The 23748-nt window shown below is 38.8% G+C and overlaps 1 protein-coding gene across 1 annotated transcript in view; it reads left to right on the top strand.

Annotated features, from left to right (window-relative positions):
- Positions 1 to 14795, top strand: part of CLMN (calmin) — a 104253-nt gene extending 89458 nt beyond the window's left edge. Inside the window, exons 6-13 of the mRNA XM_032772063.2 lie at positions 611 to 801; positions 3091 to 3284; positions 4193 to 4275; positions 5892 to 7262; positions 8455 to 8636; positions 9535 to 9595; positions 10758 to 10822; positions 12606 to 14795. Of these exons, the coding sequence (XP_032627954.1) occupies positions 611 to 801; positions 3091 to 3284; positions 4193 to 4275; positions 5892 to 7262; positions 8455 to 8636; positions 9535 to 9595; positions 10758 to 10822; positions 12606 to 12759 (2301 nt within the window). The 3' untranslated portion in view covers positions 12760 to 14795. The remainder of the gene's footprint in view (positions 1 to 610; positions 802 to 3090; positions 3285 to 4192; positions 4276 to 5891; positions 7263 to 8454; positions 8637 to 9534; positions 9596 to 10757; positions 10823 to 12605) is intronic.
- Positions 14796 to 23748: the final 8953 nt, after the last annotated feature.

Here is a 23748-nt window from a genome sequence, read left to right as displayed (position 1 = left end):
TGCATGGAGCACATGCGCAACCTGAAGTGCACTATTATGCACATCTCAAAGAACTTGTTATTAAAAGGCGAAGTAACCCGTCCTCTCTGGTTAGCATTTCATTTAGATTTTCCCAACAGGAAATTCTACCAAAATCTATCTTTTCCAAAGAAATCTTTGATTTCAATTAAAACCCATTTTCCCACGGGACAATTTTTTTGTTCTAAAATTTTCAACCAGGCCTGTAAACTAATATCTATATCCTTGCCAGATCTGAGCTTTGTATAATCTTGAAAGCTTGTCTCTCAGGCCAACAGAAGTTGCTGAAATAAAAGATATTATCTCACCCACTTTGTCTCTCTAATACCAACATGGCTATAACAACACTGCATGTATCCTTGCCCATCAGTCTTGACATCTCTGTTGAGACTGCCAACAAGGATGCTGCTAGTTAGGTCTATTCTAGTTGGTGTAGTTGTTGCTGAATTCTTTAATGCACAGACCAATAATTAGACTGTTAACTGAATTTCAGAGGAAACAAAAGAGTTACTTTTCTTGAAAGCAGGATTTATGGATGATTGAATGTCTGTATCAAATTAAAATACCTTGTGTTTTACCTTTTTCAACACAGATTAAAGAACTGACAGGCAATCTCAATAGGAACTCCTCCTCTTCCAGCCTGTCATCTGGGCCCAGCGGGGCTGACTCAGACACATCTCATCCGAGCACTCCTAATATAGAGAGAAGCATGTCTCTTTCAGTGAAGGATCAGCGGAAAGCAATCAGAGCCCTTTTAACCTGGGTTCAAAGGAAAACCAGAAAGTAAGCCAACCTCCTTTTGGTATCTTAGAAGAGTCTCCGTTTTACCAGCTGTGAATGGGTTTCTTTCTGAGGTTGAAACTAATTTCCCTCTGTAGTCCATGGGAGGAATCTATGTTCAAGTTTTAGAGTGAGCAGTTTATATTTTTGCATATTTTGGATGAGATTCTCAGGTGATTTAAATTGACTGACAGACTTAAACTGGCAGAATATCAGGCCCTGTATCTTCCTTATTTCACTCAGAGGTAGATTAGGATGTTATGGGGCCCTGGTCCAGGGCAAGTGGGGCCCCTCCCCACCCTTTCTACCTGCAGTCTCTCAGCATCCCCCCATGCTCCAGCCAGGAAGCAGGGTTGAGGTGTGAGGACTTGCCCTGCTCTGCCTGCCTGACGCTCCTGCCACTCCCTGGCAGGAGCACCAGGTGAGCGGAGCAGGGCAAGCCCTGTGTCCAACCCCACATCCCCTCGGGAGCACTGGGCAGGGGGATGGAGCGAGGCAAGCCCCCGTGTTCTGACTCCGCTCCCTGGCTGGAGTGGTGGGAAGGTGCAGAGTGAGGCAAGCCCCCAAGTCCTGACCCTGCTTCCCAGCTGGAATGCTGGAGGGGGCAGAGTGCAGGGGTGCCCATTTTTCAGGGGGCCCTGAATTGGCTGGGGCCCCTGGTGGCCCAGTGGCTAATCTGCCACGTATTTCACAATATTGTTAACTGAAATCAGTATGCTTGGCAGTATGCAAGACAGAGATGCAGACTCATCCCGTCCTGAGGTGTTTGCAATCTATTGAGTGTTTTGTGTAAATCACAAAAGATTAGATATAAATGAAGGATTTGAATCTGCTAATAATTAATATCAAAATATTTTGATTGCATTTAAGATAATTGTTATCATTGTTTTCCTCTTTGGATTGCTCTGTTCAATTCTAAAGAATCAGATCTGTCCCTGCATAAGAACTGCCATTTCATGTGTTATGCAACAAGAGGTGGGCTTCAATAGGAACACTGGGTTAAAAACTCCCTGAAACTTTGGTGAAATGTGCATCTTAATCTGACTTTTGGATCTCAAGATACTCTGTAATAAAACCAGGTTATGATTTAAAATGAAACATTACTGACAGGGACACTGTCAAGTAGTTAGGCCAAAATATTAGTTAGTGTAAAATTGTTGTAGAGCAGAGGTCTCTCCTGGATTTTTCATATAGTCCCACTGAATCATAAAGAAATGATAAAGAAAAAGCGAGAGTTTATATGAGGCATATGGGTCAAAATTCACTTATCCAAATTAATGTATTAGGGATTGACATGTACAAGTCTTCGCTATACACAAGAGAACACTTGGACCCACATTGAAAAGGCAAAATTAAAAGGTCATTTCTAAAAATCTTCTCCATTGGACCACATCCATCCCTGGTGAAACTCTAGTGAAGTCAGTGGAATTGAAAAACCAGGGATGAATTTGGCCTGTTGTTTCATGATCAGCTGCTGCAAATCCAGACAGCAGAGAAAGAACAAGTTAATGAATAAATCCTATTTCTAGAACTATGACACTGACCAATATGATTGATAGCTGTGGAATACCAATAAGAAAATGATAAACAAGGCAATCAAAGGCCATCGTGTTTTCAGTGCCACTCAGAAATACAGTTTGGAAGGAAATCAATGGTTGGGAAATGAATCATTTTATAGCTTCCACTGAAAGAAAAAACAAAGTACCAGGATAGTGAAAACTTGGTTGTAGCGTTTTAAACCATGAAACTTTCAGAACTCTCTGTCTTTCATTTTCGTTCTTGTAAAAATGCAAAAGTTGTCAAATGTGGATTTTTTTTGTATCTTGCATGGCATAAATTTCTATATTTAATGCCAAGTGTACACAGAATGTGACTCATTTATGATAGGTTTTAACATGCTTATGTGTTGGCCCCTTTGCCATTCTATGGCATTGAAACACTATAGCAAAGTAAAATCAGTAATTACTCAGACATTCGGTTTTATAAACATTAAATACGGTTGCTAAGTACTTGTGAGTTTTGTTTTCATTAAGTACTTCCTATAAGCAGGGTTGATCTCAGTTGGTAGCCAAACTGTTGGCTCAGCTTACAGTGAATCTTTATATTGTATAAAAGCGTTTCCTACTGTCCTAGAGCCAAGAATCTCTCTCCTGTAATGACTACAGCCAGACAACTTTACTTATAGTTCAGGAGTTTTAGATGGTGGCGCTGCTTTTGTTGTGGGATGGTGGTTATTATTTTTAATATATATTTCTACAGTATTTCTACTTGCTGTTGTTGTTTTTAATTTAGATATGGTGTTGCAGTTCAAGATTTTGCCAGCAGTTGGCGGAGTGGCCTTGCTTTCTTAGCTATAATAAAAGCAATAGATTCCAACTTGGTAGACATGAAGCAAGCTTTGGAGAAATCAGCTCGGGAAAACTTAGAGGATGCTTTCAGCATAGCACAAGATCATCTTGGTGTTCCTAGACTTCTGGAGCCAGAAGGTAACACATTCACAGCAGCCTTCCTTGGTACATCTGTCAAATAATTAAAAATTTGTGACTCTTTATTTTTTATTGCAATAGTTCCCATTAGCTTCAGTCAATATCAGGTCCCCATTGTGCTGGGTACTGTACAAAATCAGTCCTTGTCCCAAAGTACTTATAATCTAAAAAGACAAAATGAGCAAAGGGTGGGATAAAGGGATCCAGTACATGAGCAAAATGATCAGGTGGGTGGTAGGCATATGTCTTGCTAGCTCCAGTTATTTTATCTCTGTTCCTTTTTTAAAATTGTCCGTGCTTATTCTAAAATTCCTTGTTTTCCTTTTTGCCTATTTTGAATTGTCTTAAATTTAGTTTTAACTTTTCCTTGCTTCTTACATTTTTTTTCTACTTGAGTAAATGAAATTTCTGCTGTAATACCTGTCCCTACTCTGTTTGATTCAAGCCTAAATTGAAGCTGGGCCTCGATCCTGCAATTGATGGCAAATGGGCAGATGGCTGCATGCAAGTGGTACCCATTTACAGGCATAGGATATCCCTGGCATTCCCACTGGAAATGAGTCACTGCCTGTCACTCAACGAAACCACTAGCTGGTGAAAGAGCAGCACTGTCAGGCTATGATGGGAATATCCTAAGGAGGGGGACCCTGACCTAGGACTTGTTTGAGTTTGGGGAGTAGGGGAAGAGTATTAAGGTGGAGGAGACTGAGGGATCCTCTGGGTTCCATCAATGATTAAGAGGATTCTGCCTTCTCTCCTCAAAAATAAAATAAAATAAGAAGTCTGGGTTTTCATAAGAATGTTTCTACCTTGAATCATAAAAGTAGGATAAGCCTCTGAAGGCCCATTTCTGTGCCAGTTCTCTTTCAGTATTTAAGAGCCCAGTGCTTTGTGTTTTTTCTCCATAGATGTAATGGTTGAGTCACCTGATGAACAATCAATTATGACGTATGTGGCACAATTTCTGGAGCATTTCCAAGAAATAGAAGGGGTACGCTTTTCTTTCATAAAGTAGTATTTTCATAATTTGTCATGGCATCCTTGAGGAAGTCAGATATGTGTTCTCATTTTTACCTTCAGAATTATTACAAACAATTTATTCTAAGTGGTTTAAAAGCCATATCATATTTCAGTGATTCATGTTGTGTTTGTCTGATCCAATACCTTAGGTTTTAAGTTGGGGCCATTAAACTGCTTTGGAGAAAATAAGACTCAATCCAAACGTTAAACCCAAAGCTGTTTTACAAAAGTTAGGATCAATTCAAATAAGTACTACTCCACTCCTCTTTCATCCCTGAACCTTAATAGGCTTTCTCCTTGTGCTAAAATCTACCCCCAGATTTCAGACAGTTTGGCCGACTTTGTTGGACTGGTTTCTGTCTTCAAATCTCATGAGATTTGAGCTCAGATTGGTGATGTTGTTCAAAAGATATAGTACCAGATTCACGACCACAGAGGTGAAATCATAGTCTCACTGAAGTCAGTGGAAAAAACTTCAATTGAGTTAAATGGGGCCAGGATTTCACTACAGACCTTACCTTTGATAAGGGGCCAGTTTGGGATTTATGGGAAAGAGCTGGTAGATAAGCAAACTTCATGTCGGGGATGGAGAGGGCCTTCTGGGGCTCTGGTAGAGGAGTTTGTTGTAGAACAGAGGAAGGGAAAATAAAGGAAAGGAGACATTCAAAGAGCTGAAGAGAATGAGAGTGAAGTAGGAACTGGAGAGATCACATTTAAATCTGTATAAGCAGTCAGACATTTCAGGGCTTATCTGAACCTCAGACCTCTTGAGGTTGGTCATCACTAATTTAAATTATACATTTTTGGTATGAAAAGGAGATTCCAAGGATGCTTGTTCCCCAGGAGAAGCAGGATGATAGTTGTCTTGTTCTTCCTCAAGTAGCAGATAAAAACACAGCTCTGACACATTCAAGTTACTTTGATACTAGTTTTCTTCAGATTTATGTTTAATAAAGTCTCACTCATTATTCATGCTACCTGTGTTTTACAGCATCAATTTATAAGGTTCGTTAATTGTATTTTATGAGAGAGAAAATACTCAAATTTCTTCCTACTTTTCAGATAAGCTGCCCAGCTCAGATTGTAAATAAAAAAAATCAGACTAGCAGAGCAATACGATCTACAGTAGATTTAGTGGACTCTTGGGTTCATTTTACTCCAGGTTCTGTGTTTAATATATATTTAAAGCAGATATCCCCATAAAGGCCATATGGAGAGGTGAATTGAATTAATGATTGAGAACTGGGATTAGGGTGACCAGACAGCAAATGTGAAAAATCGGGATGGGGGTGGGGAGTAATAGGAGTCTGTATAATACCCAAAAATCGGGACTGTCCCTTTAAAATCGGGACAGCTGGTCACCCTAACTGGGATCTCCAAATTCTAATCTGGCTGTGGCAGGGACTTGCTGTGTGGCCTTGTACAGTTTAATCTCGTTAATTCAGTTTTTTGACTTACAGAATGGGACAATCATTACTTGACTAGTTCAAAGGATGATGTAAGGGTTGATTAATACTCTTTCTATAGCAATTTGAAAATGTAAAGTGATATGTAAATTACTGTTTAATGCTATATCATCTTTTACAGGAAGATTTTTCAGATCCTGATAAGAAAATCCCAATTGAAACCACATATGTCCATATCAAAGACGCATCTTCAGAACAAGAGGGCAAGATCTTGATATTGAATGAAAATGGAGAACGTACATACACTGTTAGCCATGAAAGGAGCCACTCTCCTCCTACAAAGGTTTGTGTCCGTGATTTGCCCGAGGAACTCCAGTCAGAAACTGCAGATGAAGAACTTAATGACAAATTGAATCAACCGTTATCAGATAATTCACAGAGAGTCTCAGAAGAGTCATTGGTTTTGTTGTCTGCAAAAGAACCTCAGAGGCCTACCTCTTTGCAGATTACAGGATCTGTCAGTTTTGAATCCAGTTCCTCTTGGGAAGTTCTTAGTGATAAACTGATTCAGAATGAAGGAAGCATATCTGATGATCAACTGAAACAGAATGATGACCTTTCAGCAACTATTTTGCCTGATCAGAAAAATGCTGGCGACACAGTTGATTCAGAATCATCTTCTAAAGAAGAATTTACTATAAAGATGTCTCCTGAATGCAACAATGAAATTAAGGACTCACTAGTCTCCAAAACATGGGATAGTTGTTCTTTGAGCCCATTATCTCAGACTTCAGATGCATATACAAATGAACCAACAAATCTAATAGAAAACACTGAACCCATAACTTCAACTTTTCTACAGGAAAATGCTTCCAAAGAAGAGGATATATGTAAATATGTTTTGTGTCTACTAGATGAAGAACTATCTAAAAAACTTCCAGATGGGTATGAACATCCAAAACAATCACCTGTTTTTCAGACAGTACAAGATACCAATTGTTCATCCAATGATTCTGATCTCAAAGGTCAAATGGAAATATCTTTGTCTTGCAAATCGGAAAATTCAACCCCTCCAGTTACAAAAATTCCTGAGAATCTCAATAGTCATAGTGAAGATGGATCTTCAGCTAAAATGTCACCAAATTCTTTGAAAGTTTCTGTAATTCCCCATGATCTTTTCTACTATCCACATTACAATGTTCCCATATCAGCAGTTTTGGAAGCTTTTGCTAAGCCTAGTCCTGCCTCTTATGTTTCTGAAAACAGCAAAATCTGTGGTGAGCTCTCAATGAATTATTTGCATGAAGGGGAGCCATTGCTACTAAACAATGAAAGAGGCATTCTGGACCCAGGTCTGCAAACCAACCTGAGTGTCTCTCCAGCAGAATTAGTTGCTGAGGACATAGAAGAGGAGAAAGTGGGTCTTGACAGTCCCACTAAGTCCTCCTCTGAAAAAATACAGTCTGCCCGAATAGGAAAGAATGTGGAACTCAAGGAAGACAGCAGCATATCCACAAACTCTCAAGATTCTACAAATCCAGAAAATCCTGAGGTACTCATCTTGATTTTTAAATTTCAGCCACCTACTTGCTTGTATAAGTTGGCCTCAACACCTTAATTTCATTACAAGACTTTTGAATAATTGTATTAAATACGCTATGTCTATTCTCCCAAAACATTGTTTACCACTGCCCTCTGCTGGATGGAATGTCAGATTGGCTCATGTGATAATATTGTTCTCAAAACAGCTGCAGGCAATATAATATGAGCCCTAATACCCAAATGAGACTTTTTCATGGGATATCACTAGCATTTAAAATAACTGTCTAATGTCTGTGTAGCTGACATTGTGATCATATTGGCTTATAAACCTTCTGTCATGGGGATAGCTCCTAGGTATTACAGCTGTTGCCGTTAAGGGCCAACGGCATGCTTGCTATACAAAACATACAAGCAAAGACAATTCCTGCCCTAAAGAGTATAAATCTAAGGACCTGCACCTGCAAACACTCACAGACTTGAGTAACTTTACTCCCACAAGTAGTCATATTAACTTGAATGGGACTAATTGCGCAAGTAAAGTTAAGGCTTGTACCAGCTATACTGATATAATTACACTGGTATAGTTAAAGTGATATGCCAGTCTAATTCACTATGTGGGCACACTTATTCTGGAATAAGAGTATCTTTTCAGTTTAGCTTAAACCTCTTCCAAAATGACATAAGATAAACTGGAAAGGGACATTTTTATTCTGTAATATTTGTGTTTACCTGGGGAGTTACACTGATATAACTACGTCAGTTTAAATTCACACTTTACCATATTCTGCTAGAACTTTCATGTGTAGACAGACTTTTATATATATTATCTGAACTAAAAGTACTACAGAGTACAGGCTGTTTGCTTTTATCAGAGATGTGTTAGAAAATTCTGAAGTGATCCTTTCCAGGGGCCATGTTGTGCCATTAATTCTTATACAAAATTCCGCTGTGAAAGAAACAAAGAGTTTTATTTAAGAACTGGTGGCATGATGAAGCCCTGTGTGCCCAATTCAACCTGTAAGCAACAACATGCTTACTAAGAAGCACTATTATTTTTTATCCTATTCAGTGAGATCTTTATTCATTAAATGCATTTCACTGCTATGGAGTGCAGACTAGACATTAGACATCTGAAAGCTGGGTCATGGCAAAGCTGTATTATTTTTGTCATTGTCTAATGGAAAATCTCTCTTTTTAAACAGGTCATGGTAGACCAGATGGAGGATATAGCATCAGCAATGTTGAGATCAGAAATAAGCAGTAAAATGAAGGAAAAAAAGAAAAATGTGATCCAAGCAGAAAACTTTCAGACTTCAGAAACTGGGACTACACAGTTACCTGATAAACAAAAAGAAGAAATCATTGATTATCAGGAGTTTTCCAGGTAATTAATTAACTTTTATAGAGTTTTCAATATGCCTTGATGTGAAACTGTTTTTCAGTAGTATGCTTCTGAACAAATCTCATTTAGCTAGTCCACGTTATCCCCACTGGGCTTCTCTATGTTATAGTCACAAACATATTGGGGGACCAGTAACAATGTGACATTGTCATAACACAACTGAATTTGTCTACATGTGCAAAGCCAAACAGATTCCTAAACATGTTTAACACACAACAGTGCTGTACTTATAGTTGACAGAAAACCACTGACACAGTGTCCACTGTACTACTTTAATGGTTGATGTCCCATATTATATGTATACATATATGATTGAAACATTCAGCGAACTTTCACTCCTGTTACTTTTGAATATTAGTTCAGTTGCAGGGGAATATATTTGGACAAAAATGGATTTGTGCTCATTTTGGTGAAGAGTTTAATCAGAGCTGCAACAAACTCAACAGAAATTCACTTCCAGAATCCCATTAACTCAGTTTCTCCAAGCTTCCTATACATTAACCACCATTCTATTACCTTTCATGATAAAATAAGTTCAAAAAAGAAAACAGAGCACAAATGGTAACAGTTTGGACATATAGTCTCACTTCGGTCTAATGGAGTGTGTGCACCTTCAACACCTATCAAGATATTGCTTTTCAGAAATTATTCAAAGTAGAATGTTGCTAGTTTTTCATATCATGGCCAGACTTGCCAAAGCAGCTTCTGAAATTGCACCTGAACATTTTGTATGTGTAAAAACATGGATTTGAATGTGTATTTGAGGTTTTGCATATCTTGAAGATGATGTACATAAAATTGCAGGTGCATTTGTTGAGGTTAAAGCCCCTATCAAAATTGGGCTCTGTGAACTTAAAATTTGTTTTTATTTACTTTTCAGGGTTAGCTACAGCGACTCTAATGTTTACCTCCGAAAAAGGATTCCTAATCCCAGTGAAAAGGTTAGAATGTGGAAAAATTTAGTGTCTCCCATTCATTATCTCTAATTATCTCCTAAAATCACAGGCCTCATAAGTGGTAGACTACTAATTGTAAAAAGTAATTATATGTGATTGCTAAAACACAACCAAATATAAACCTATTGATTCAATGAAAGTCACAGAATTTCTGGTTTAAGCATTAAGACATTAGGAATAAATAAAATCTTCAAAGGAAAATACAAACAATTTTAAATCAAACCTTTTGTCGTTAAGTATATCCACAAAGGAATGTCTAATCATGCAATTATACAAACTATAATTTGGGGAGTACCTTGTAAGTTCAATATTTCTGTAGCAGTCAGTGACTTGACACTTCACTGAGCCTGCCATTCTTTGCATAGTGAGTTTTCTTTAATTCTGCAATGACTCTTTCTGCTTTCAGTGAATAGTAAGGACATGATATATGCTCTGAATTTGATGTGCAGTAGCCTCCCAACAATGACCCATCTTGCAAATTGCTGAGCATTTCACAAGTACCTCACAGGATTGGGGTTTATTGCCTCAAACCCGCACTGGTTGTTGCATCATGCCACTTGACTAATGGCTCAGTCTTGTGTCACTGAAATTAATAGCACAGTAGAACACTGTGTGGTAGACGTGGTTTGTCTTGTTCTCACAAGAGGTGTTCATTACCTTACTGGGCCCTAGATTGAGGTATATGGCACAGAGAGGCAATAGGTGATGATGTAGCTGCATTCCACCTCTTTGGGTTGAGACTGTGGCTCTCCCAAACACAAGGTGAAATCCAGATCTCCCTGAAGTCAATAGGAATTTTGCATTGATTTCAGTGGAGCCAGGATTTAATGCACACACACTTCATCCATAAAGCTCAGCTACTCAAAGTGTATGCAAGGAACGAGAATGCCACCCACTGTGAATAAAAAATATTGGAAGCAGCAATGTCTGTGGCTGCTTGTGTTTCACTATTGTTGATATCAGACTGAGGTGTTGTATGCAAGGGGAATGTATTAGAAGCCAGATCTTATTTTGTTGGAGTAAAATTTAGAAAGATTTTTGTACATAACTTAAAATCAGCTGCTATCTTTGTTGTTGTCTTTGATGCTTGTTTAAAGGCCATTTGACTCTTTTCCTTGTATTTTTGTTTATAAATATGTAATTTTAGGAACACGTTAGTGAAAACAAACAGAAGAACATAGAAGATAAAAGCACAAATCTGTTAATTATCAGGTGGGTAGTGTCTTTTTCATGGCATCCAAGACTTCTAAAATCTTGTACAAGTGTTCTAAAGTGAGATTCAGAATTATTCTGCAGTGGTTGAGACTGATGTATACTTTAGAAAATTATAGGCACTGGCATGGAATAGGATTCAGCCCAACTCCTCACAGGTCTGAAGTACAAAATTTGGTAGATATAGATATATAGTGGCAGACTGTCAGCTTGGCTAGATCTTCTTTGCACATAGCAAGGGAGACTTAGAGCTGTGTTAACTGGGCTGCTGATTATTCCCCCATGAGCCAACAGCATACCACACTTGGTGGAGGGGACATTCCACGGCAAGGAAAGAATGGGAGAGGGTGGAGTTAAAATCTGATGTGCTCCAATGATCCTGGGCCAGTGGCCCCTAGGAGACTGTTCCAGCCAGTGCATGGCCTTGACTATCCTGGAGCTTTTTTTGCAGGAGTGCAGCTACAGTGTAGATAAGGCCTCTACTTGAGGCCAAAGGGGGTTTTGCACTGACTTGAGTGGAGCCAGAATTTGGCTCTTAATTAGTGGTCACAGGAGTTAATTACGGAAAACATACAAAAATGCTATTGGAAACAGGAGTGTCCAGTTCTCACTTACGTGATTGATTGTGCCAGACTTTCTGAAAACTGTATAAACAACGTATCACATTATGACTGTTTGCGAAACTCTAGCATGAAACTCACTACCTTTGATATCCAGTCAGATTTTCAGTAAGAAGAATGAAAGCAAATCTGCAAAGTTACTCTGAAACCAAAAGAGAACATAGGGATATATTTCATTGAAAAACTGGCAAATTTATTCAAAGCTAAAATTTAAAAAGAACCACACTGAAGAAGATGCTATCTTCACATTAGTAAAATGTGGATGGTTTGCTGTCCTGGGTCATCATGTATCATTTAAAATGTGCTCCTGAGGTCTCTCCTGATTTAATTATAGCACTCTGAAGAAGGAAAGCTCTGTCTAAGTGCCAAGTGGTGGTGGTGGTTTTGCATTACAGGACCCAATGAAATTTAGTCCTTAAATTTAGTCCTTAAATTTCATGGTCAAAGACTTTTGAGAACTTTGACCAAATAGCATCAGAGAATCCACCCGCCCTCAAGAAAAGATTTCCAATGTATGCTATTGATGTATAATTAAATTATTCGAAACCCATCTGGGCAAGAACTTTCAAAATAAATGGCTTCATTACTCAAGTATTTGAGACCCTTTTCAGAGAGCATTTTCAGAAGTGATTAGTGATTTGTGAGTGGCCATCTTGAGAAACCTGAATAGGATCTGATTTTCAAAAAGTGCTGCAGGTCCACCCTGTGAAAATGAAGTCCCTTTAAGATATCTCAAGTTGGACACCCAATATCTCTAACAATTTTTGATAATCTTAGCTTTGTTTCAATTAAAAATCCATATTTGAACGTTGCCCAATATTCATAGGTGTTTACAGTTAGGGGTGGAACCACAACAGATATAAATTGGCATAACTCCATTGACTTCAGTGGGAGTTGCACTGATTGACGCTCCCTGAAAATCAGCCCAAAGTTGTCAGAGGCTTAAAACAGTTGTGTGCATTGGCTCCTGTGAAGTGATACTTCACAACCCCCTTGTGTGCCTCACAGGTCTGACTCGTTGTCTAGCTGGCTGGACTGTAAGATTAATTGAACTACTGCCTCTAGTTCTGCCCATCTTTCCATCAACAACTTCAGTCAATCCACTGCACATTTACAGTTGTTTTCCTCCCCCAACCCAACCTCTCTCTCATCCATTTTTGCAGGAAGAAAAAAGACTTAGAGGCTCCGGAGAATGCTATTCCACCTCTTGAGCCTCCATGTGTAGAGCAACCCGAGTTATTTTACTTCATTGTTTTCCTCTGGGTGCTGGTCTACTGCCTGTTGCTCCTTCCGCATCTTGTTAGCAACAAATTTTGATCTCTGTGAGTGTGGGAATAATAAAAGACAGTGGCTTGATTTTTTTCATGTGTATGCATATAAATCAGTTCCTTCAGGTGAAGCACAGATAAACATAGAGTCTGATTTTAAAGCTGATACGAAGATTAGTCTTAACTTACTGTTGTGCTATTTATAATGTTGTAGCACATTTTATATTGTGACATTGTGTAGATATATATATAGATATATATATGAAAATGGGATGATTTAATATACACAATTTTTGTACATTTGTGCCTTGCTTTATAAAATGCTAAATAAAATTGATAATTATTAGTAGAGATATAGATGATTTAGAGCTCCATTCTTCAAAAATGGTTCTTCAAAAATTTTTCCTCTGGCTACACTTATTTACCTAGGGCCATGTAGCTGTGAAAGAAGGGTAATGTGTGACTTCATGTCAAAGCTTGGTCGTCCACATTGGCAGGGCTTGAAATAAGCTCTTTTCTGTATTTCCAGTGGAAATACTTTGGTAGAAGAAGCTTAATCTTCCTCAATCAATTATTCTTCTATCGTGTGTTTTGTTTTCAGTTGAAAGGACTTTTCAAACACATGGGAGCAGATTCTGATCTCAGTTGCGCCTATAACTTCATTGACTTCAGTGGAATTGCATCAGAATTACACCAGTGTAGCTGAGATCAAAATTTGACCCGTATTGTTACTGTGTCTTGGCAGAAGAACTGCAAATATAAATCTTGCTGTATTTAATAAAAACCTAAAATGCTACCAAAACAAGATACTCTATTGCACACACTTCTCCTGGGAATAATATGAGAGAGCAAATAGTACTTGACAGTCATGCATTACTGGAAGGCACTCAGAATCTGTGGTCATGGGCAAGTTTTTCTGTTGTATATAGATTCTTACTCCTTGCTCAAGTCTGGAGTGAAGGAGAAGCTTATACATTTCCATTAGTGAAATACAAGGAAACATTATGCTGAGCCTTGGTAGAGGTGAAGTGATGATTATGAAGTTTGTCTTTTCTGCAAGTTTTCCTTTGAATTCAGATTTATTGCTGTCCTCTCGTCTTTGAATATTGTACCCTCTATGTTAGCAAATTGGCTGTGAAAAAAGAAAGATCAGGGTAGCTGCTTAGCAGAAGAGATTTAAAGGAAGGAAAGGAGAGCCTGGTATAGAGACTTTAATAGAGGATACCTCAGGAAACATTGACATTTCTTCTTTTTATACACCACTGACAAAGAGGCCACCATCTAAAATATCTTTTAAGGCGCATCTCTCTAAAATAAATGATTCATCATTCCCTCCAAAGCAGATTTTTACAGAAGGAAAACATCAGTTTGGATCTCTTGCCTCTTCTGCTATGTTATCTACTTCCTTGTCCTTTACCATTCAGCCTCTGGATCAGGTGCATCAGTGAATTGCACTTATCAGATCATATGAAGACTCTGCCTTTGAAGACACCAAAAATCATAAAAAACCCAGCTTATCACCTTCTGAGGTGGAGGTGCAACACAAGAGGATTATAAGAACTGAGATCAATAGCGAAAGAAGTGACTACTGGAGAAATAGATCCAGAAAAATGTCAGCAGTCTATATTTCTTCTTTCTGAAAATCTTGAGTACATATGAAGGGACTTCTATCGCCAGACAAATAGCAAAGATCCTGGCTTGCATTTGGTCTGATTCTTTTGATCAAAACCAGCATAGAAATGGGACAGTAAAAGTGTGAAGATGTTAGTGATTTCTTTATAGCTTATACTGAACTTTTAGCCAGAATGGGAATCAGGTATAAGCTTGGAGTCGCCTACTTGGCAATAGCAATAACTTCTACCCATGGTGTTTCTGGTATAGTCATCTGCCACCATAGGCACATTTTGACTTCACGATGCCCTCATGAGGACATGTAATGTTGCTGGTTCGATTTAAACATCCATACATCAGACCACAAAGCGCCTTATTAAAAAAAGAGGTGTTTTGTGGGCTTGCACTCAACTTTGTTAGAATAAAAGGTATTTATAATAAGAGGCTGTATGTTTAAGATTCCCTTTCAGTACGTTATTTTTAGTGCTCATCTTAAATAAAAGCTTTTTGCAGACGTGACACCTCTACCCCGATATAACGCAACTCAATATAACATGAATTCGGCTGTAATGCGGTAAAATAGCGCTCCAGGGGGGCAGGGCTGTGCACTCCGGTGGATCAAAGCAAGTTCAATATAACGCGGTTTCACCTATAACATGGTAACATTGTTTGACTGCTGAGGACAGTGTTATATTGGGGTAGAGATGTACTTGAATGTTAAGCACTTCATTTGCACATGCTTCAAAGTTGTTAAAGGCTTGCTATCTGCTGAGTATTTCCTTCCTTGCACACTGCACTAAATTATTGTATAAATTCTTGATATTAGCTTGTTTTAACCTTTCAGTAACACCTCATCTTGGAGGTGCAATTAGGATTAGAGGACAATGCTGCACATAGGATGATAGTTTAAACACTTGGGGTGAAATCCTGGTCCATTTAAGTCAATAAGAATATTGCCACTGATATCACTAAAGCCAGGATTTCACCCTTGGGCTCTTTCCATATGTCCGTTATAAGGATCTTCTAGTCCTTGGCCAACATCAGACGAGAGTAGAGATGGATCCAAGCCATAGATTTGAGAAGCAGATTCAGATCTGTTTTTCACCCAAAGTTTGAGGGGAAGTAGGCCCAAGGTTTTGGTTCAGGCCTATCTCTAGAAGAGAGATAACAGAATTGAGAAAAGTCTCCACATAACTGGCACTTCTCTGGAGGAACTCTGGGTGATCCTGGATAAAGTCTCACTGCCTTTGTTAAAAAGGAAAAAAGGTACCACAAACCAGACACTGAGCTGAGTACACTTTTTGTTCATTGGACAATTGGCTGATAAGTGATTTTTGTATCGTGACGTTTACTTCATGCAGCTATCACTGAAGTCTGACGGGTTATTTAATAACTAGTGGCCAAAAGCCTGTGCTCTTGCACGGTTATGGCAAATGGGCTAACTAATCCATCATCTGTGCAATCTCTCTATACAACCAATCAGATTGTTGGATGCAACTTAGCTGTACTATAAGGGCAGTGATTGGTTGAGTTACCTCTGATATCACAATGGACTAGGACTCTTGGCATGGCATAGATACAGTAACACCTCCCTTAATGTTGTCCCAGTTAATGTTGTTTCATTGTTACGTTGCTGATCAATTAGAGAACATACTCGTTTAAAGTTGCGCAATGCTCCCAGGGAGCTTGCTGACAGTAGCTGCTGTCTCGACTTGCTGATCTACTTAAAAAGGCAGTGTACTTAGAGTGGGGTCAGCATATTTAAAGGGACAATGGACAAAGAGTGTGTGTCTCTGTCTGCCAAGCTGTCTCCCCTCCCCTCTGTTTGTGCTGCCTTGTAGAGTGTGAGGCTACATTAACAACGTGTTAACCCTTGAGGGCTCAGCCAAGTGCTAGTTCATCATTTAGCAGTCAGGCATTCCCTGGGAAATATTCCACCCTCTTTCACCCTCTGACTTCACCACCTCAACCAAGCTTCACAATCATCATTGATGTGTACTGTATTAAATTGTACTGAAATAAAAATTTCCCTGAAACCTAACCCCCCATTTATATTAATTCTTATGGGGAAATTGGATTCGCTTAACATCATTTTGCTTAAAGTTGCATTTTTCAGGAACATAGCTACAGCGTTAAGTGAGAAGTTACTGTACATGCCTTACTGTAGCTGTACACTGCACGAATGTAATTTGTGAAGTCAAAATGGCTGAATACTCAAAAAAATAGACAATAAGAGGCCACGAATTCCAGTGATGGTTGAACCTGGTGATAGTCTGAACAAGAAAAACTCATAGCCATGCTTGTAGCTGTTTCCATCACTTCGCACTGACTCAGACATTTTAGGTTTCAGTGACACACACAATGACAATTCTGGAATCTTCATATTTAGATAAATATCTTGTGTTGAACTCGTGCCTTTTCTCCCAGAGGATCCTTTTGCAAAACATAGTACGAGAATCACTGCACCCACTTCTGAAGTGCAGCCAACCCTGAGGTAGCGCATGGCAGCTGTTTAACACACATAGTAACACTATACAGTAATTTAGGGCAAAAGACTTCACTTCTCTGTAACATTTGGTTAACGCTACAGGGAGACTCCTGTTCATGACAAATTCTTGAATAGATTATTTTATCATGCTCCTTCTGGCTCTTGCAAGACTCTTGAGCTTCAAGAGAAATCACTTGGAACTTGGATATAATCTCCTGTTTCCCAAATATTCAGAAAGCTGGCATTGTTATAACAAAGAAAGCAAACATCTCTCCTCAAAAAACTGATTTCACCTAAAGGAGCTCATTGGATTTCTCAAGGAAATAAACAAAGTCAACCATAAAGATCATCATGATAACTCGGAAACTGTATAACACAGCTTGATGCCGGTAGTGTCTGTGAGAGCCTTCCAAAAAGATCTCTTTGCCAGGAAATACATGGCCACAAGGACAGGTATATTATTTTCCATTCTACTCTGCTGATTTAATATCTACTCAAGCAACAGATCATGCAGATTAAACGTCATATAGTCTGCAGCTGTTGTCTTAAACATCATGCAGTTAATAACAGATCATTCAGATTAAACATAATGCTATCAAATCTATCTCATGAACAGAGGCAGGGGGTGGGGTTATGTCCCTTGGTGTTAAAAGGATGAGTACAGTTCTAGATGGATCCATGATGTATTGAGCTGTTTTCACTGCTACAAAATTGATCTTGCCTCTGTTATTCAGCTGTTAAATAAGGGGACTGAGGGTAAAGAACAAAGGGTGATTCTTACTGGTATGATTAACCTCTGATAAACTCCTTAAGGAACTGCTTATCTGACCAATCAGTCCTCATCCTCAAAGGAAATCTGCACAACACTTTCGAAAGATGAGCCTGGGAGCTTAAATTCATAATTTTGCTAGACACTAAAAATCATGGTCTTAGTAGGGACACTGGATTTATGACTTATTATATATAACAATCTGTAACCCACTAACCCCCCTTTTTGTCCTAAAACTACAGAAGTGTTAACAGGATAATTCAGCTTGAATATGTGCTAACTAATTATGCTAAACTATCTGTTCAATTTTGTATTTAGCTAGGACACTCTTAGTACCTTTCCCCGACCTGAAGAAGAGCTCTGTGTAGCTCGAAATCTTATCTATCTCACCAACAGACGTTGGTCCAATAAAAGATATGACCTCACCCACCTTAATGAAGACTCGGTCTATTGGAATACTTAGCACTAGACACAAATGGCACCCATTTAAGCACTCAAGTCCTATTAACAACAATGATATGCATTTAGGGCTCAATCCTGCTCCTATTCAAGTCCATGAAAAAACTCCCATTCCTTTCAATAATGCAAGATCAAGGCCTTAATTCCACATGCAGCATACTTAAAATGTACCACGGCATTTAACCTGTAATCAGACTTTGTGTACACTATTGGTATGTTGTAGCCTGGGAGCCTGATCCTGCAGTCTTTACTTCGGAAAAACTCCCATTTAAGTTCATGAGAGTTTTGCCTAAAGAATGCAGGACTAGCCAGGGGTATGTGATGTTTTAAGAGCTGATGGACAGTGTCAGCAGCAATAAGAATGTAGCTTGAGAGAAATGAGGAGAAATTAAAAGTGGGTGATTAGAGCAGAGGACTGGGATTCTTCAGTTCTGTTCCTAACTGTGTAACATTGCTCTAGTCACTGAGGCCAAAGTTGTTAATCTGAGTGTCTAAAGTTAAACACACAAATCCATATTTAGGCACTTAATTAAGCCCTGATTCAGGGAAGCATTTAAGCATACACTTAAACGTAGGCATGTACTTACTTAAGTGCCCTTCCTGAATAGGGATGCATTCCTGAATTGGGGCCTCAGTTTTTGACTCATAGGTGCCTAAATCCCTTTTGCAAATGATATGTAGGCTCCTAAATCAATTAGGCATTGTGACGCTGAGTTCAGCAATGCCTAATTACCTTTAATAATCTGGGCCTATGTCAAAAAGGGTCTGATGTTTCAGGAGGAAATTTCCTATAAATGATCTGGCAGATTCTTACTCCGTTTTCAGCTGCAAAATTAGGCAAGGATATAATCAAACTGAAAATTAATGCAGCCCTTGCCAAATAGATGATAATGGGTCAGCACAGCGGGTGTGACCCATACAAGTTTCATTTGTGTAGCCTTAAAAAATACAGTCCCATTTTAAATACCATCAATATTTTTGATGGATTGAGCTCTAAAACTTATTTTAGTGGAATTTCTACAGTGTAATTGAAGTGTCTATAGAATCACATTGAAAGCTTAAAATTCAGAAAAGGTAAGAAAAACTGTTTTAAAGGTGAAATACTATTTTGTATCACAATGATTTAACTATATTTGAAAGCTATAAAAACCTTTTAAGAGTATGTATAATTGTATGAATGTTATACTTATTAATCATTGTAAATCATGAGAAAACTAATATCAAATAAGTAATGCAATTTCATGCATAATTTGCAGACATGACAAAATAACTGCAAATATGAGTCAGGTGAGTCAGTGAACCATAGTCTTGAAAAATATGGTGAATGATCATATAAAATTGTATGCAATACAACCTTTAAAATAGATGCTTTACAGCTTTTCTTTTGTGGTGAAACTTGTAGTTAAGTTTGCAAAATAGGTTAAATGATAACCCACTTTTCCTCACTGCATCCTTAGCTTTTTATAAAACTCATTTTAGGGGCTGAAATTTTCCATGCATTGCTCAAAACACTGCTCTCATCTAAAGAAATGTAAGTCCAGAATAACTCTATTGATGTCAATGAATTTATTCTGATTTTATACAGATGTAACAGGTGTACAGTGCCCCATTGATTTCAGTGGGACTTCACGCAGGCGCAGGAGTTCACCTGCACTGATCCAGTTGTAGAACCAGGACCTTAAAGAAATGGGGTCTTTCATAAGTGAGCACTTAGCATTGTAATCTAATAGTCAGTTAATCTGTGCCAGCTTTAAGGATTTAGGGCTAAATCTGCCAAGGCACTGAGTGTGTCTTATGAGATCTAAGTGTCCTCAACTTCCATTGAAGTCAATAGGACGTATTGGCACTCAGTAACTTGCAAGATCAGAACCTTATGGTGGCTTTAAATCAACTTAAGCATGTACACCATAAGGCAGACTAAGAGCACCTGCCACTTTAAGAGCCAGCTCACCTAGGTCCTTATTCACTTAATAGTCCCATTCACTTCATTGAGTCTCCCGATGTGAACAAGATGATTTACTTGCATGAATAAGAGTTGCAGGATCAGAAGCTGTCTTTCAAGCAAGTTAATGGACACTTTTTAATCCCCCTTCCTCCCGCCCACAAGAGAAGAAAAACAGGGAAATTAAATGCAAAAATGTACAAATGCAATATTAAGATTGCACAGTTAATATGGGGTTTCTAAAAGCCCACAAAACGCAGGAGTGAAGGTTCCTACAGTACTGATGTTACGTTGCTCACTTTCTGTTCCTCATTTTCTTAAGGGCTAGATTGTGAGATAGGTATTTGGATAGAGGCTATATCTACACTACAAACGCTACCATGGCACAGTTGCAGGACTGCAGCTACACCTTTGAGGCACAGTAATGTAGTTGCTTCCTACGTCATCATAAGGGGTTTTTCCATCCATGTAGTTAGTCCACCTCTCTGAACGGGGATAGAAAAATTCTGTCGACCTAACTGTGTCTGCCCTGGGGATTAGGTCAACCTAATTATGGTGCTCAAGGTGTGAAATTTTTCACATCTCTGAGTGACATAGCTACTAGGTTGTTCTAATATTTAAGTGTAGACCAGACCTGAGTGAGGGGCAGCACACGGGCACATGACCTCTGGAGCAGCTCAGGGGGGAGATTGTGATTTAGAGAGTGTCACTCTCCCTCCCGGTTTCCCCTTCTCCAAGGAGTTAACTGTACTGGATCCATACCTGGCATAGCTGTGCCACTGGTGCATTGGGGAGCAGAGCTGTGGTTCTACCTGCCTCATTCCACTTCCTCATGATTCTTTATTTGTTTTATCAGAGTGCCTAGAAGCCCTTGGCTGGGACCAAGACATGAACTAAAAGACAATCCTTGCCCATGAGATCTGACAATCTAAGTCTCCATCTGTGGAGGGTAGAGGAAGTATCCTGATCTACAATATCTTGCACGGTACCCCCATTATGTCCCTGCACTGCCATGCAAGCTGGGCCGCAATCTGCCCATGTGTAGTATTTTATTGCATACATATTTTATTGCATACATGGGGACAGGTTAGCATCGCAGTAGGAACCTTACATTTTCCGTTTCCTAATGATGTTATTTATTTACTTTGCAACCTTAACACTGCATTAAAAAGTTGTTTTTTTTTCAAGAAGCAATACTGCGTGTCAATGATAATGCTACTTCGATGACATCTAATTTGTAATTGTTATAATCCTCTCTTCAATAAGTATACGAGTTGACCTATTTTTTTTTTTTGGAACAGTGCAAAACTGCCAAAGTTGTACAGTGAAGGGGTGGATCTTTAGGTATTAATTTATGTGGGAAAGTATAATCAGAATGCTTAATCCATTTATATCATTTATTTAAACAGAATACGACAATTAGGCATGGGAGGGAAATGGAATCATGCTTCTTATTTTTAGGAACCTTGGATGATCTCTTTATTCTCAAGGACTAAAGCCATGTTCACAGGAGCAGCGCCAGGGTTTCTGGCGCCCTAGGCAGAATTCGGGGGGGCAGCATTTTGTGCGCTCCCAACAGGGCGCGCTGGAGCTTCCGATTCCACTCCCATCGTGCCACCGAAGAAGGACCTTCCGCTGAAATGCCGCAGGCGACAGCGGCAATCATTGAGCTGCTCAATTGCCTGCCGTTGTCTTCCGTGGCACGTTGGCAGAAGGTCCTTCTTTGGCGGCGCGACGGGAGCGGAACCGGAAGCTCCCATGAGGAGCACACAAAATGCCGCCCCCTGAATGCTGGCGCCCTAGGCGACCGCCTAAGGTCGCCTAATGGAAGCGCCAGCCCTACATGTTCATTTCTTGAGTGACCATCAAAGCATTGCTCTTTCACTCTGAAGTCTTTGTCCGAAGAAGTGTCCTTTCTCTTCAGTAGAATTTCTGCTGCCCCCTTTCCAGGCAATGGTTATTGCTGGTAAAAAAAAAAAAAAATAGAATTATATCTTATTTTCACACTCTGAGAGAAACACTAGGCTGACATTAGCAATAGCTATCTCTGCTTAAGGGACATGAAATCACCCCTTTAGTAGTGGTTATTATATTTTTTAACTTCTATATGAGAAGGAAATAAAATGGCACTAACAGCCTGATTTGTGGTTTTACTCCTGGGGAATGGGAAACAATTTCACCTCACGAGAAGACAAAAACATGCCCATTCAACAAGTACCAGATTCCAATAACCTTGCTCATGTTCTGTGGTACCTTACTTCACAAGTAGTCTCATTAGTTTCATTGGGACTTCTTGTAAATTGTTTTGTGTTTCTACAGGGCCTAGCACAATGAGGTATTGGTCCATGACTGGGGCTTCTTGGTGCTATGGTAACAAATAAATATTAATAATATCTGGTTAGGTACCTTCAAAACGATTAAGGGTGGAGAATCTCATCTCAATGACTAAATGCTGCCCATCCTTAGAAATCAGTGACCCAGTCTCTTTCCCCCCCGCCCTTTTTTTTTTGAAACATGGAATAATATATTACTTTTGTTTAGTCAAACTTTTGTGTTTTTAATTTATAAGGCTCATACCATCTTCTTTCATTTGTGATCACATTATAATTGACATAACTGGCCAAAACTTAACTGATGCTTCAGGTATGCTAACACTTTCAGCTATGTTACTCTTTCCTGTAAAATGCAGATGAATTTAGTTAACTTACTGTACTTTTGTTACTGTTTTCCAGTTTAAATTTTAATATGTAAAGTGCTGGGTTACTGAAGGGGTTAGAGGGACTTTTGTGCCAGGAGTAAACATCCATCAGGAAACTTAAGTGAATGTACATTTGTTTTTAATTATCATTCCCTTTCTTTGACTAATTGTCAAGGATGCTGGTTATTTAAATGAGTGTTTGCTGCCTCACCATCAAACCAACTCTGTGCAAGTTGTTCAGATATACGGCCCTGATCATACTTTGCTTGAGATTCTCATAAATAAATTATCCAGTTTGTACTTGTGAAGAAGTCTTAACTATATTCCCTAATAACAAAGCTTATTTGCTGCTCTATGGAGCAGCATCAGTGTGCCAAATTCTTTAATTTGGTTACATTAATGCAACCCCACTGATCTGATTGTTAGACCCTCATTGATTTGTTCCAAGGAGATAACTGAGGGCAGAACTTGGCCCTATTTGTTCTGTAGACACACACACTTGCATTTTATTGAATAGCGAGGAGAATTTGAAACTCTGGTATTAAGAAGTAAATATGTATTTAAAAGACAGTGAAGTTTATCTGTAAATACTTCTGAATATTTTCTTGGTCATTGGTTAGGGTGACCAAATGTCTCAATTTTATAGGGACAGTCTCGATTTTGGGGTCTTTTTTCTTCTATTGGCTCCTACTACCCCCCATCCCCTGTCCCGATTTTTCACGCTTGCTCTCTGGTCACCCTGTCAGTGGTCCTCCCTGAATATTTGCAATTATTGTTCAATGCTGATTTTTATGAAGGAAAAATAAAGAGAAATAAAATGTTTTGTGTATAGTTGATACAAATAGCAAAAAGTTACTTTTGGAAACTGTTGCTCTGTAATCACACTAGGATGCAAGAGTGAATAGCTTAAAATTTATTTTATAAAACCTCCAATTTTGAAATAAACTGACAGAATTTCTTTACGTATCTGTTGTTTGCGTATTTTCCCATGCTGAGAAATTCCTTTGCTACACTTACTTTTTCAGGAGAAACCATCCTGTTTCCAATAATGTTATTTTCATGCTAAGAGAT

Source organism: Chelonoidis abingdonii, chromosome 4, assembly GCF_003597395.2.
Source record: "Chelonoidis abingdonii isolate Lonesome George chromosome 4, CheloAbing_2.0, whole genome shotgun sequence".
Lineage (NCBI taxonomy): Eukaryota > Metazoa > Chordata > Testudines > Testudinidae > Chelonoidis > Chelonoidis abingdonii.
The sequence above is the reverse complement of the archived record's forward strand: the minus strand, read 5'-3'. Positions and strand labels throughout refer to the sequence as shown.